Here is a 14,201-nt window from a genome sequence, read left to right as displayed (position 1 = left end):
TGAAGCAACAGGCCCCATGACTTCATCCTCCTGCCATGCACCTGGGCTGCCTCCCAGCTCTGCCCTGCTGTGACCTCGGGGTGAACACACACGGAACAAGCAATAACTTAATCTCAGTTTCTCTAACACACGTGATGTAATGATACGAAAGAAGAGTATAAAACCGTACTCATATTATAACGATACTTACATTGCAATGTGTGATTCACAAACCATTTTCATAAGTTATCAATAAATGAAAGAGCTGGAAACTGTGGTACCAAATCCCATATTCTAATACAATAATATTTAGGGCCCACCTCACTTATGTAATTTATATAAATGTATACATCAGTAAAAAAATAACACACAAAAATATATGGGACCATTCTTCTAAAAATATGTATTTTTAGAGAATTCCCTGGCAGTCCAGTGCTTAGGACTCCGTGCTTCCACTGCCTAGGGCACGGGTTCAATTCCTGGTCGAGGAACTGAGATTCCCGCAAGCCATGGCCAAAGAGAACAAAAACTGAGTGTCAAAGGACCCAAAGAACCAGCCTTAGTAGATTTTACCTCTAATGCCAGGGCGGTCTTGTCATAAGCACAGGGCACTCTTTTCTGAATTGCTTTTGCAAAGACAGGTCCATTCTGTGTGGATGGCAAAGGGCTGACCGCTGCCCCAGGAGTGCTGGAAACTGCAGGCAGAGGAGCCGTGGTCTGAGGCTGAGCATACGCGTGAGCAGGTTCTGGGATCCCGTAACTGTTGGAATTCCTATTCCCATGCTTTCCGTGTGGCGAGGACCTCACAAGCTTTTCCACATAAGGGACGGGAATCATCCCCACCCGGCCATCCTTGTTCCGGGCACTCCACCACTGTTCTTCCGGCTTCTCTATTATCACCAGGATCTCACCCTTTTTAAAGGGCAGGTCTTCGGCATCATTCCCAGGAAAATCATAGAGAGTTCGTACATATTCCAGATTTTCTTCTGCTGTAGGCAGGCTGGGTGCTGATACAGATCCCACTGGTGGGCTCGGATACCTTCAGAGAGAGAGAAAATTAAGAGAAAAATCTTACTCTATATCAGTGTTTGCCAAACTTTTAAAATAAACCAATTAACTCAATAACAAATTATTTCCCTCTCCATATTCTCAGTCATTAAGAAGGTCCTGTCACACTGTTTTACCCTCTGTAGTTTGTAATGCAATCGAAGTTAATATCCTGAATATTAAAGTTAGGTGCATAGCACCCCTCCCACATATCTCTGTTTCATAGGAAGCTTTTGTTTACACATACAGATACCTGGTCTGAATTTTTAAAATTATTTTTAAATCCCCAGTAAGTTCAGCTGCCTCCTTCCTTAGGCCCATCACAACCACCACACACTCTTCCTTCTGGTCCTAATCTAGGGCGTGCACCCTGCACACTTCCCCGGGCACCCAGAGAGATGACAAAGGCCTCTGTGCCCCTCAAAATATAAAAACCAGAAAAGGGAGTATATACTTGCATTATAATTTTTAAAAAAAACAACAACCCATACTGCATCTTGTACAGGAATCATCATCTGAGCCTCCCAATGAAAACGTGAAAAATTTCATGGAAAAGCTCAGACGCAAGAGCTCTCACTTAAGCATCACACCCCCGGCCACCCGCTCTCGGAGCTCCCCTGTGAGTCTGCCCTGCACACCCGGAACCACCTAGAGTCGGTTAGAAAAGCACCATCCCAGGCTTCCCTGGTGGCACAGTGGTTAAGAATCCGCCTGCCAATGCAGGAGACACAGGTTCGAGCCCTGGTCCAGGAAGATCCCACGTGCTGTGGAGCAACTAAGCCCATGCGCCACAGCTACTGAGCCTGCGCGCCTGCAGCCCGTGCACCTCAAGGAAGAGTAGCCCCCGCTCTCTGCAACTAGCCCGTGTGCACAGCAACAAAGACCCAACACAGCCATACATAAATAAATAAATAAATATTTTTTTTAAAGGGAAAAAAAGAAAAGCACTGTCCCCCTTCTCTTCAGCAACACCCCATCTGGAATGCCCCTCTGCAAGAGAAGTACAGAGGTCTCTCTTCACCTAAGAAGTGTTCTGGAAAGTTGCGAATACATGAAGTTTTGGGAAAACCTATTTTGCTGTTAGCATTTCCTCCCCTTAACTTTTCTGAAGCACAGAATCTACACCAGAGTAACTTCACCCAGAGTCTCCACCTTTTTAGGGGGTGACGCCTGCAGAGTCATCACCAAGGCTGGTTCTGGAGCAGCCCGAGGGAGAACGCTGGGATAGGGACTATGCCTGCCTAACCACTGACTACAGTTGTTTTGTCTTCCAGTAGATGACGGCCATTCCCTCCTTTTCCCCCAATTAATGACCTAAAAAGTTGTTTCACATAACAACATGATCTCCTAAGTTGAAGCACTTTAATTTAAAAAAAAAGTTTCTTTTTAAAAAAGTGTTACCATGTTACAACATTCAGCAAAAAAAAGGAAAACAAAAGAGAAAAAAATCCCACAGTTCCTGCCCCAAGGTAGCTACAGTTCTCCTTCCCTCCTCCCTCCCTGCCTCCCATCCGCCCACTTTACGGCTTTCTTTCTTTCTTTCTTTTTTTTTTTTTTTTCCTTTTTGCTGTATGCGGGCCTCTCACTGTTGTGGCCTCTCCCGTTGCGGAGCACAGGCTCCGGACGCGCAGGCCCAGCGGCCATGGCTCACGGGCCCAGCCGCTCCGCGGCATATGGGATCCTCCCAGACCGGGGCACGAACCCGTATCCCCTGCATCGGCAGGCGGACTCTCAACCACTGCGCCACCAGGGAGGCCCTCTTTTTTTTTTTTTTTAACATCTTTATTGGAGTATAATTGCTTTACCATGGGGTGTTAGTTTCTGCTTTATAACAAAGTGAATCAGTTATACATATACATATGTTCCCACATCTCTTCCTTCTTGCGTCTCCCTCCCTCCCACCCTCCCTATCCCACCCCTCTAGGTGGTCACAAACCACCTAGCTGATCTCCCTGTGCTATGCGGTTGCTTCCCACTAGCTATCTATTTTACGTTTGGTAGTGTATGTATGTCCATGCCACTCTCTCACTTTGTCACAGCTTATCCTTCCCCCTCCCCATATCCTCAAGTCCATTCTCTAGTAGGTCTGTGTCTTTATTCCCATCTTACCTCTAGGTACTTCATGACCCTTTTTTTTCCCCTTAGATTCCATATATATGTGTTAGCATATGGTATTTGTTTCATTCTCTTTCTGACTTACTTCACTCTGTATGACAGACTCTAGGTCCATCCACCTCACTACAAATAACTCAATTTCGTTTCTTTTTATGGCTGAGTAATATTCCATTGTATATATTATGTGCCATATCTTCTTTATCCATTCATCTGTTGACGGAAACTTAAATGCTTCCATGTACGGCTTTCTTTCTTAAGAGTCCCACGTACAGGACTTCCCTGCTGGCGCAGTGGTTAAGAATCTGCCTGCCAATGCAGGGGACACGGGTTCGAGCCCTGGTCCGGGAAGATGCCGCATGCCACGAAGCAACTAAGCTCGTGAGCCACAACTACTGAGCCCGTGTGCCACTACTGAAGTCTGCGCCTAGAGCCTGTGCTCCACAACAAGAGAAGCCACCGCAATGAGAATCCCGCTTGCCGCAACTAGAGAAAGCCCACGCACAGCAACGAAGACCCAATGCAGACAAAAACCAACCAACCAACAAACAAATAAATTTATTAAAAAAAAAAAGTCCCATGTACGCATGCCAGGGGCAGTTTTTCTGCGTTTCCCCACTATACTGCTCTTGCTTCATTCGGTAAGCCTGCTGCAAACAAGCATCCCTGTGTTTCTGAATGCTTCTTCTTTCTCTCTATTACCATCTCCACACACACTTTTGAATTTAATTTCCCTGCACTGTATTTCTTGTAAAGCCTAGATTCCTGGATTAAAGAACAGGAACATTTTCACGGCCCTTGGTACATTTTGCCACACTACTCTTCAAAAGTCTTTCTTTGTAATTTGGCAAAACTTACATCTTTTTAATGTAAGTGACTAGCTTCACAGTAGTCAGGATACCTTGGTGGTTGGAGTGATTTAAAACCTCAAAGGCCTTATTACTTATTAACAACCTGACAACAAAGGGGCAAACTGCTTACTATCAGTATATCTAAAAAAGAGTGAGCAGGAACAGCAAAACAAAGAAAAGGCTGACACTTATACCTCCATCAGGGACTGCCTGCAGTCTTGGCAGACAGTAAATTATTGAAATCCCCATAGCAATCCTGGGAGGTACAGTGCTTTCCACTTGGATTTGCACAAGGCAGTGTCCTCACTCACAGCCTCTCAGCTCGTCAGCCGCAGGGACAACCCGTGGGTCTCTCAGGTGTCTGAGAATTAACGCTGTGTGTGAAACACCCACAATAGTTCCTGACCAGCACTAAGCACCCCATCAGCTCCTCACCCCCCACCCCTGAAAGTACACCCCTGATCCTAATTCAAGGGCCACAGAGATTCTGTGAGAGTTTGGGTCACACTATACAAATCTCAGATACTTCACCAAGAGCACACTTGGTTCCACTGCAGATGCCTCCAAGGGTTATTTTACTGTTTATACAGTTAAAAGTTAAAAGCAGTTCCACAGATCGTGAGAACACTAGTACAGCTTCAGTAGGGATTAACACTAATGACATCCATTTACCCATGTACTCACTGGCCTTATTATGTACTAAGAACTTGGGGGACAAACAATAAATTAAAACCAAGTTCCTGCTCTCAAAAGGCTGCAAACTTAGTAGCGACAGAGACTGGAAGGCAAATGAGAGCACCAAGTGTCATTCATGTGTCCCACAGAAGCTGACGGGGTCAAGTTCTGCTAAGGGTCAGAACAGGCAAGGGGATGGTGCAGAAAAAGCCAAAGACTAGCCCCCTTTAAAGCTGAAAGATTTCGTGGGAGACAGGCTTATGCATTCTGATTCTACATCAGAAGACTCAGAGGCCCAAGGGTTCAAACGCTCCCTTCCCAGCTTCCCCACAGCTCGCGGGGCTGGCTGGTTCCCACAAGCAAGGCCAGGAGCAGGCTGGCCGGCACACATTTGAGGCTTGCTGGCTACATATGGCCTTTGTCAGATAGTCTTCTTTTCATATAACCCTTAAAAAAGTAATGACCATTCTCGGCTCCAGTACACTATACAAAAATTATCTGTGAGTCTGGCCAAGGGGTCCACAAACTATGGCCTGCAGGCCACCAGCCTACCAGCTGGTTTTACAAATAAGGTTTGAGTAGAACCCAGCCAGGCCCGTGCGCTCATGGGCTGTCTGTGGCTGCTTCCGCAGTACGAGGGCAGAGCTGAGTAGCTGGGATGGGGACAACAGGGCCCACAAAGCTTAAAGTGCTGACCAGCTAGCCCTTCACTGTGAGTTCGCTGAGGCCTGGTCTAGATAGCAGAGGCGGAGCTGGGGAGGGTGCTCGTGCAGACCTGACAAGAGGGAGGACAGCTTACACTTTCTCCACTTCACTGCTACAGTGACCTGGGGCTCCTTTCCTGATTCAGCACACGCACAGACATCCCTAAATATGACAGGAAATCAACCTCCCAGCCACACCCCTAACAAATTCAAAGCCCTCCACTCCCCATTTTCTCAAACTCGTGTATTCATCAAAATCCCCTGCAAATTACACATTAGTCCCACTGCAGAGATGAAAGCATGATGATGCCAGGTCAGAAATACTTAACATATTAGACCCCACTGCCCAAAGAAGTAGGAAACATAAAACTGGAACAACTCATTGTTTCTCAATTGTTTCGCAATTTGTTCCTTCATCAGGACTGTAAATAGCATCCAGCATACACACAGTTTCCCAAGCCCATCAAGCACACCAGACCCATGCTGCTTCTTCTCCCTCTCCCTCTCTCGCCAGCTCTGGAAGAGAAGACGCTCCTCAACGAATGACAATGAATCTCCCTCCTCCTTTGGTTAAAAGCATTCTCCGTTGCGTGTATAAATCACAGATAAAACACTTTCTTTAAACTTCAGCTTTAATGCCTTCTATGCTTACAATCACCTTATTCCTGTTAAGGAAGCAATACAATCAACTTCTGGCAGGAGAGAGTTTCAAAGGTCCTGTTCTAGATTTTAAAGGGGGTAACATGGATATGGAAGATTTTCCTTATTATATACATGTATACACATACTCTTGTGTATGTATGAAAGATTTCACAATAAAAAGTCGGAAAACAAAACAGATGGTAAAAGAATCAATTCCAAGAAGACTAGCTAAGTACCCATCTGCTCAAAGTGCTTCCGGCGCTTCTTATCCCTTGGTGGCCCTGAGCACGGAGGACTCTCCCTCCATCCCTGGCTTCGCACCTTCACCAATGGCTCTCTGTCGGCACCTGCTTCTGCACCTCCATCCACAGCTTCTCTACCTCTGCTCATTCTGCGGATTCCACCAAAGCTTAGACCCAAATCTGTATATTTGGCCCCCAACCCTCTTCTCGTTAACAAACTCATCAGATTGCTGAACCCCGCCTGGCTTCCCTGTTGAAAACCATCAACCCCTCCCCCCATCCCTCCTCTCCATTCTCTCAGAGGCACCATTCAATCATCCCTGAAGGGCTTCCCTGGTGGCGCAGTGGTTGCGAGTCCGCCTGCCGATGCAGGGGACACGGGTTCGTGCCCCGGTCCGGGAGGATCCCACGTGCCGCGGAGCGGCTGGGCCTGTGGGCCATGGCCGCTGAGCCTGCGCGTCTGGAGCCTGTGCTCCGCAACGGGAGAGGCCGCAGCGGTGAGAGGCCCACGTACCGCAGGGAAAAAAAAAAAAAATCATCCCTGAAGCCACAGCTCTCCACTCACCTACAGGCAACCGCCCAGCGATGGCTGTCGTCGGCTTCCACCTTATATTTCCAACACAAGAGATCTCAGTTCAGCTTCTCACAATCCTTTCCCCTGTAACAGCCCTTAATTAACCCCACACTCCAGACTCTCGCCACCCCGCCCACACCAGTTTCTAAAAAATAAAACTGACCATGACAGTTCTCTTCTTAAAAACGTTAGAGGGCTCCCACTACTAAAAGTCATGTACAAAGCAGAGGCCCTTCACAGTTCGGCATTCTTAACTTCCTAGCTTGCGATCCCTCACTCACAGGAACCACACCTGTGCCTTTTCCAGCACCTCTTCTACCTCATACACTTGTTCTTACCCTTCAAGAACCAGTTCATGTGAAGTCTGAGAGAGAAAAACAAATACCGTATGCTAACACATATGTATGGAATCTAAAAAAAGTAAAAGGTTCTAATGAACCTAGGGGCAGAACAGGAATAAAGATGCAGATGTACAGAATGGACTGGAGGACATGGTGAGGGTGAAGGGTAAGCTGGGACGAAGTGAGAGAGTAGCACTGACATATGTACACTACCAAATGTAAAACAGATAGCTAGCGGGAAGCAACCGCATAGCACAGGGAGATCAGCTTGGTGCTTTGTGACCACCTAGAGTGGTGGGATAGGGAGACACAAGAGGGAGAGGATATGGGGATATATGTATACATATAGCTGATTAACTCTGTTACACAGCAGAAAGTAACACAACATTGTAAAGCAATTATGCTCCAATAAAGATGTTAAAAAAAAAAAAAAAGAACCAGTTCACAGAGCACCTTCCCTTTCAGGCCCTGCCTGACCCTTTAGTTGACCATCCTTGCTTTTAAGCTCCCATGGTATTCTATTTTCATTTGTTCAGTATACTGAGCTTCTCAAATGCTAGGGCCGTGGTTTACTTCCATTATATGACTTGAGTCTAGCATTGGGCTTTGGGATACAGTAGGCCTCAATATATTGAAATTCCTGCTGAAATTAAAATGCCCAAGACACAGGGAAGCATTTCCCCTAAGCCTGGGTTAAATCTGTTCCACAGACAAGGAGATCCCGTGTGCCACCTGGTTTGCTGCTGTCCAAGCCTCTTCGCCTCACCACCGCAGAACTCACACTCGGCTGTCGTTCCCGACCAGCTGCACATGCCTGTTGGTCCCACCTTACTCCTTGTGATCTCAACTCCAACTCCAGGATAATCACCACTGCCCCCTTTCACTTATCAGAAAGAACTAAAATATTTTAGCCTGAAGGAACCTTAGCACCTTAGAACCTAGTCCAACTGTTCAGATCAAGAGCAGAATTCTTAGATAAAAAGTTCTCTGAATTTGAGTCTTAAACAAGAGAAAGGTCACAAAGCAAATGGCTATCAGCACTTTACGTGCTGTGCCATGGGAACACAATTCTCACCTGGGTGAGACTCCATTCCCAGCGTAATGACGTTTATGGATCCCATCTAAATTGAACTTAGGTGATTTAAACTATTGGTAAGAAGAAACTCAAAGGTTTATCCACAGTGTCCAATTCTATGCTAACCAAAATCACTGTTAATCCTTCTCCCCTACTCCTAATTGTAAAAGTCCAAAAGTTCCCTTAAATATTCAGACAGGGGCCGTGGGGGGAGGCATGGCCATGCTACCTGGGGTACCCTCCGGTCCCCCATGGTGTGGCCTCTGTGGCACACGTGTGAGGGTCCCCTCGGGATGCTCAGGTTAGGCTGCACATCCTTCCTCCGCCCTCCCACAGCTACTGTCTGTATCAGATGACATGAATTTGGCCTTTTAAATAAAGTCTCAGTAACCAGGAAGCTCCTCAAGAGCATGACAGGGACTGCTGAGTCAATGTTAGTTCCATATTACCAGCACATGCAATGAGCAATGTCTGCTGAGTAAAAAACAGGGTTTTCTCTATGGGTCAACTTGCCTCAGTTTTTCAACTTTTACTTCTCATGATTTTTCTCCCAGCCATCATATAGCTACATAAGCTAGAACTGGAAAATTTTATAAGCAAAGCAAGCTACGCAAAACACACTTTCAATTTGCTAAACCGTAGGAAAATGTATTTCATAGCTAAACTAAATCCACTCAGAAACCTGAAACACTCTGTTGTTAAACTGGAAATAGCCTCTATTAAAACAGAAACAAAAAAACCAGTAGCGCCTACCTGAATACTAACTATAACCTAATAAACAGAATCTTAAAAGCGTTTATACTCAAGTAAAATGGAGGTGAAAACCACAAGGTTTCTGTTTATCAAATGATTTTTAATATAAAAATTACACCCATATGCAGATAAAGAATCTTTTAGGGTCATTCAAAAGTCAAAAGCCACTGACATACCTTTCGTGTTTAAATTTAAAATCTAAGACAGAAATGAATACCACAGACAAACTCAAAAGACAATAAGATAACCCAGAGAACAGACAGCTACAAATATACCAAGTCATCTTTGTCTCCTCCTTTCTCTTCCCCATCATCCCCCCTCCCACCAGCAACTTATTTTCAAACCACAGCCATCACTCAGTCTACATAATGTCTCTATGATGGATGGATGGGCGACTCATCAGTCACCATCATTCTGACCTGGATTGCAATAACAGCCTCAGGTCACTTCCTGGCTTCAAACCCCTTCCATGGCACCCAATTTCCTGCCTTTGACCATTACCTGTCCAAACTCTTCTAGATCTGCATCTCAGAGCCACACTCACATCACATTGCTGTCTTTCCCAACCCAGAACTTTGCATAAGCTCTCCCCCTCCTCGCCCAAGCCTTGCTCCTCCTCCGTTCTGCAGTTTCTCTGACCTCTGCTTTCTCTGACCTCACCACCTCAGGTAAGTCCCTTCTACTAGATCCTTTCAGCCTAGATTGATTTCCTTCATAGCATTCACAAATCTTGTAGTATTTTATTTTTCTACTTTTCCGTCTGTCTCCTCCACTAAAACCTAAGTTCCATGATAGAGAAAGCATGTCTGTCACCCCTCTTTCCCAGTACCCATCACTAGAACATAATTCTCCTGTAATATTTGAATAAAAATATAAAATTAAAAGTTAACTCTGCAACAAGAGAGGCCGCGACAGTGAGAGGCCTGTGCACCGCGATGAAGAGTGGTCCCCACTTGCCACAACTAGAGAAAGCCCTCGCACAGAAACGAAGACCCAACACAGCTAAAAATAAATAAATTAATTAAAAAAAAAAAAAGTTAAGGAGCATTCCAATAAAAAAGATCAGACTAGCGCAAAACAAGCACCAGACCTTAAATTCTGAGGAAGTCATACAGTTGTGACCTTTCACTAAGTAAAACAGACCCCCAAAAAGAACTATTAGCCAAGGGGCATGAAACTCTGGCTTCAGGAGCTCAGTTTTGAGGCCTAAAAAAGCTAAACCACTTTATTTATCCTGTCTGGAGTGTGAAAATGCATCGTCCTGATTTCTGCATTTGGCCAAGGCTTGCCTGGTGTTGTCTCCTACAGTAGGTAATACATCAACCAAATCCTCAGGAGAGGCAATCCAGATTCTGTGTGACAAAGTAATCCAGCCAGGATCTGATTCAACCAGCACTGTGACAGCCCTTGGAAACAGCAGGGAAAAGGAAAAACTAAACTACAGCAAAATGCCTGGGGCAGAGGGCACAGAAGAGAAACAATCAAGGCTGAACTCGAGGGGGTCAGGTAAAGGCCCCAGCACCACAGGGAGGATTTCCGCAGGTGAGAAACTGGTGGAGGGAGGCGCTCCACGGAGGGCCAGCAGTCGAACGAAGGCCCGCAGGTGTGCATGGGTGTGCAGGGCTGGCTCCCGGGAAGGAGGATGAGAGGCGTGAGGGCAGGCACCACACTCACAAAGTTACAAGTCAAAAAGGGCACCTGGGAGGACGCCTGAAGGGGAAGTTTGGGGTCGTTTCTGCGGGGAAGCCGCTGCGGCACAATCCTTTTTCTCCACCCAGAAGGGGATCTAGTTATTCACTCACAGCTGCATTATAGTACCTGTCACCTCAAAGTAAGCACAACACCTGGCACACAGCATGGTATGCTAAATGCCTGAAATTAATGATATAATTCACCTCCACAAGCTAGGAAAGTAATTTACTTAAACGTATTTAATATCTCATTACTGTGGGTTCTATGTGCTGAAAGTTGACTCCAGTCACCAGTATCTTCGGGGACCTGAAGGTTTCACCAATCAGATTCTTTTTGGTGTCTAGGTCTTCGTTATACACTATCTGATTTATAATCACGTTCTCACCAGTTTTTAAAACCCATTTACTTCTGCAGTTAACCTCAAAGTCATTCCACTGTCACGTTGTTCCTTCTCTATATTCCACAGAAGCAACGCAGAGGCGTCCAGTGGGTGCTCCTTAATTGATATAATAGCTTTTAGTGTTTAGAGCTCAGAGTAGCATCCTGTCAGAGAATCTGTAAAGTCAGAAACACCTCATCCTGAAAAATCTGTCCTTTTTAAACAAATGTTTAAGAAATCAACTGGGCAGTGAAATACCTTTTACTTTTAAAATTCTAGACAATCTCTTCAGCTCAAATTTGGCGTAATTTAAATAAAAGAAACCTCTAGCAAAATATTGATTAAGGCAAATAATCAAATGAAAAGAGGATGCCTAATGATCGGTGTCACTCCGGGTTAACTTTAAAACAGATACTGTCATTAAACTTAACACAAAAAGTACACCTGAAATTCAAGTAAGATAGAATTAAGATGAGTGTCATTCAAAAAATTCCCTTAGTAACATTCTAGCCTCATTCCTCCTTGGAATTTAACCAAATGGATTTCCAGTCTATGGACGGTCCAGCTTGGGGGGAAACTGTTAAAAAAAAAAAAAAAAAAGTCTTCGTTGAAGCCAACGCACCTTCTTTTACAATTTTTGTAATTAATGTATTATAAAATAGATGCCTAGGTTATTTCAAACTTGGCACCAGGGTATCAATATATACTTCTGATATTTCACAGTTAAAGGTATTTGTTTCTAAACACTAAAGCATTTTCATCTGCCCAGTGTTCCAAAAGCTGCAGTCCAGGTCTTAACCTGGAGTTCAAAAACCCTGAAAGGTGTGCAAACTCGTGTGTGCTTGCGGGGGTGGGGGGGTAGGCTAGCTTCAGAGTCTCAATCCGTGGCCCAAAAAAGGTTTAAAAAACAACAACAAAACTCTGCTTTAGCAGGGTAATTAAACCAACAACGTAACGAAGGCAAAAAGCGTCCATTTTCAACTAGGCACCCGCAACTCAACACATTTAAGACGCACCCCTTCATCAACAATGACCCAGATCCTGACACTGCCTTCGGTTCGGAATGCCCTCCGGAAAGTAACCGGTTCCGAAAGGGGGGCCACGGGTCCAGCCCCGACCCCCGCCCGCACACGCCCTCCGCGCACCTGGGCGCCGGCTCGATGAGCGTGGTGGTGTCCAGGTAGTGGATCTTGTAGAACTCCAGCAGGGCCGGCAGGTGGTCGAACTCCTGGTCCCCGATCTTGAAGCGGCGGTTGGGCAGCGAGTTGATGATGTAGTGAGACACCCGCGAGTTCTCGGACACGGACAGTACGTAGTCCCCGGGGCAGGTGGACGAATCGCGGACCAGGAACACGCCGTGGCGCTGGCCCTGGAGCCGGGTCTGCGCCTCCTGGCGAGACACGGGCCCCATGTACCAGGCCGAGCGGTCCGAGGAGTCGAACCTGGCGGAGGACATGGCGGGCCGGGCGCTGGGCCGGGCGGGCCGGGAATGCTCTGCCTGCGCTGGACGCTCAACCCGAATCGTCTGCGGGCCGGGCCTCTAGCTCACCGCGCGCCTACTGGGCCGAGCCGGCACCTTCCTCGCGGCCGCGGGCCCGCAGCATCCTCCGCACCGCCCGCCTGCTCCGGGGCCGCCTCACGGAACGAGCCGGCTCGGGGGTGCGGGCCCAGCCGGGTCGCGGCGGTGAAACCAAGCGCGGCAGAGGCCACCCGGGACCCTCCGGTCACTCCTGGCCCGGCGCGCGCCGGCCCCGCGCCCCCGCCGCTCCGCACCGAGCCCCGCGGCCAAGCCAAGCACCAGACCCCCAGGAGCGCCGCGCCGCCAGGTTCGCTTCGCCCAGCCCGCTCCCAAGAGCCACAGCAACAAAATGGCGGACGCGGGAGAAGCGGCCAGCCACCTCCCCCTCCGCTCAGCGCCCTCCGTCTGCGCACGCGCGGGCGCCGGCTCCCAGCGGCCGCCGGGGCCTCCCGGTGACGTCACGCGGCGCGGCCAATCGGGAGCACGGGCATGCGGGACGGGCGTGCGCCGCTCGTGCGCGCCCCCGCGCGCCCTCCCGGGCAGCTGGGGGCGCTGCCTGGAAGCGGCTGGGGCTGGGCACGCGCGGCGCTTCCAGAACCCGCTCTGGGAACAAAGCGGGAAGTGCAGGCTGGGTTCGGCCGGCGGCGCGGCCCCTAGGTGAGCTGACGGGCGCGATGGGCCCCGCGGGGCCGGGGTGACCGCAGCGGGATGGCCAGGTTAAGGGGTCGCGGAGCCGACCGTTCCTCACGCTCAGGTGGTGCCGGGCAGGTGCGAACGCTGTCAGGCGTAGCCCCGCTGGGACCCCGGCCCCCGGCCGCCCCCACCCGCACGGGACAGTCAGTTTAAGGGAGCAGGGTCTGGTCTGCCTCGCCTCGTTCAGCTCTGGGCCTGGCGCACCGTCCCACCCTGAGCTGATGCTCAAATCTTGGTGGAATGAATGACTGTTGAGGTAAACCTGCAGCCCGGAGCCGGACAGAGGAGAAACAGTGTCCGGAAAGGGAGACGGTGGCAGCACGAGCCCATTCGTAGACCCCTGGTCATCGGACTCTCATTGTGGCGCTTCGCACCCCGGGGTTGAGCCTGGCCTACATTGTAGGGTGATGGGTGATGTCTGTTCCGGTGTAAACTCCGGGGGAAGTGTCACGGTCTAGTGCTTTTTGTGACTCAGCAAAGCAGGTTTTCAGCTTCCCCCCACCAAAGTTTCGTGTTGTATTAGTTTCGAGCACAATTTGAATAGCTCAGAATTTGGAGGTGAAGGCTTGGGTTGCAATCCTAGCTCAACTGACTAGCTGACTGAATCGTTCCATGTCTTATATATATATTTTTCATTTTCTAATGTATTTCATTTATCTTCCGGTTTCATAGAGATATAATTGACATACAGCACTGTTTATGGTGTACAGCATAATGATTTGATTTATGTACGTCATAAAATAATTATAACAAGTTTACATATAGATACAAAATTTAGAAATAGAAAAAATATTTAGTGAGCATCTCATAGATCCAAAATTAAACCTCAGAGAGGTTAAGTGGCTTGCTTACATAAGTTATTGTAAGTTACATAATTTGCAAGAGGCACAGCTGGCACTTTTTTAATTTTTTATTTATTTATT

General features: G+C 47.8%; 1 protein-coding gene across 1 annotated transcript in view; it reads right to left on the bottom strand.

The window, feature by feature from the left end:
* Window positions 1-12,976, bottom strand: part of CRKL (CRK like proto-oncogene, adaptor protein) — a 32,544-nt gene extending 19,568 nt beyond the window's left edge. The window contains exons 1-2 of the mRNA XM_060119318.1: window positions 12,212-12,976; window positions 553-1,018 (exon numbers count right to left, since the gene is read on the bottom strand). Of these exons, the coding sequence (XP_059975301.1) occupies window positions 553-1,018; window positions 12,212-12,522 (777 nt within the window). The 5' untranslated portion in view covers window positions 12,523-12,976. The remainder of the gene's footprint in view (window positions 1-552; window positions 1,019-12,211) is intronic.
* Between the last annotated feature and the right edge of the window lie 1,225 nt (window positions 12,977-14,201).

Source organism: Mesoplodon densirostris, chromosome 15 (genome assembly GCF_025265405.1).
Source record: "Mesoplodon densirostris isolate mMesDen1 chromosome 15, mMesDen1 primary haplotype, whole genome shotgun sequence".
Taxonomy (NCBI): domain Eukaryota; kingdom Metazoa; phylum Chordata; class Mammalia; order Artiodactyla; family Ziphiidae; genus Mesoplodon; species Mesoplodon densirostris.
This window is presented reverse-complemented; position numbering and strand designations above follow the sequence as displayed.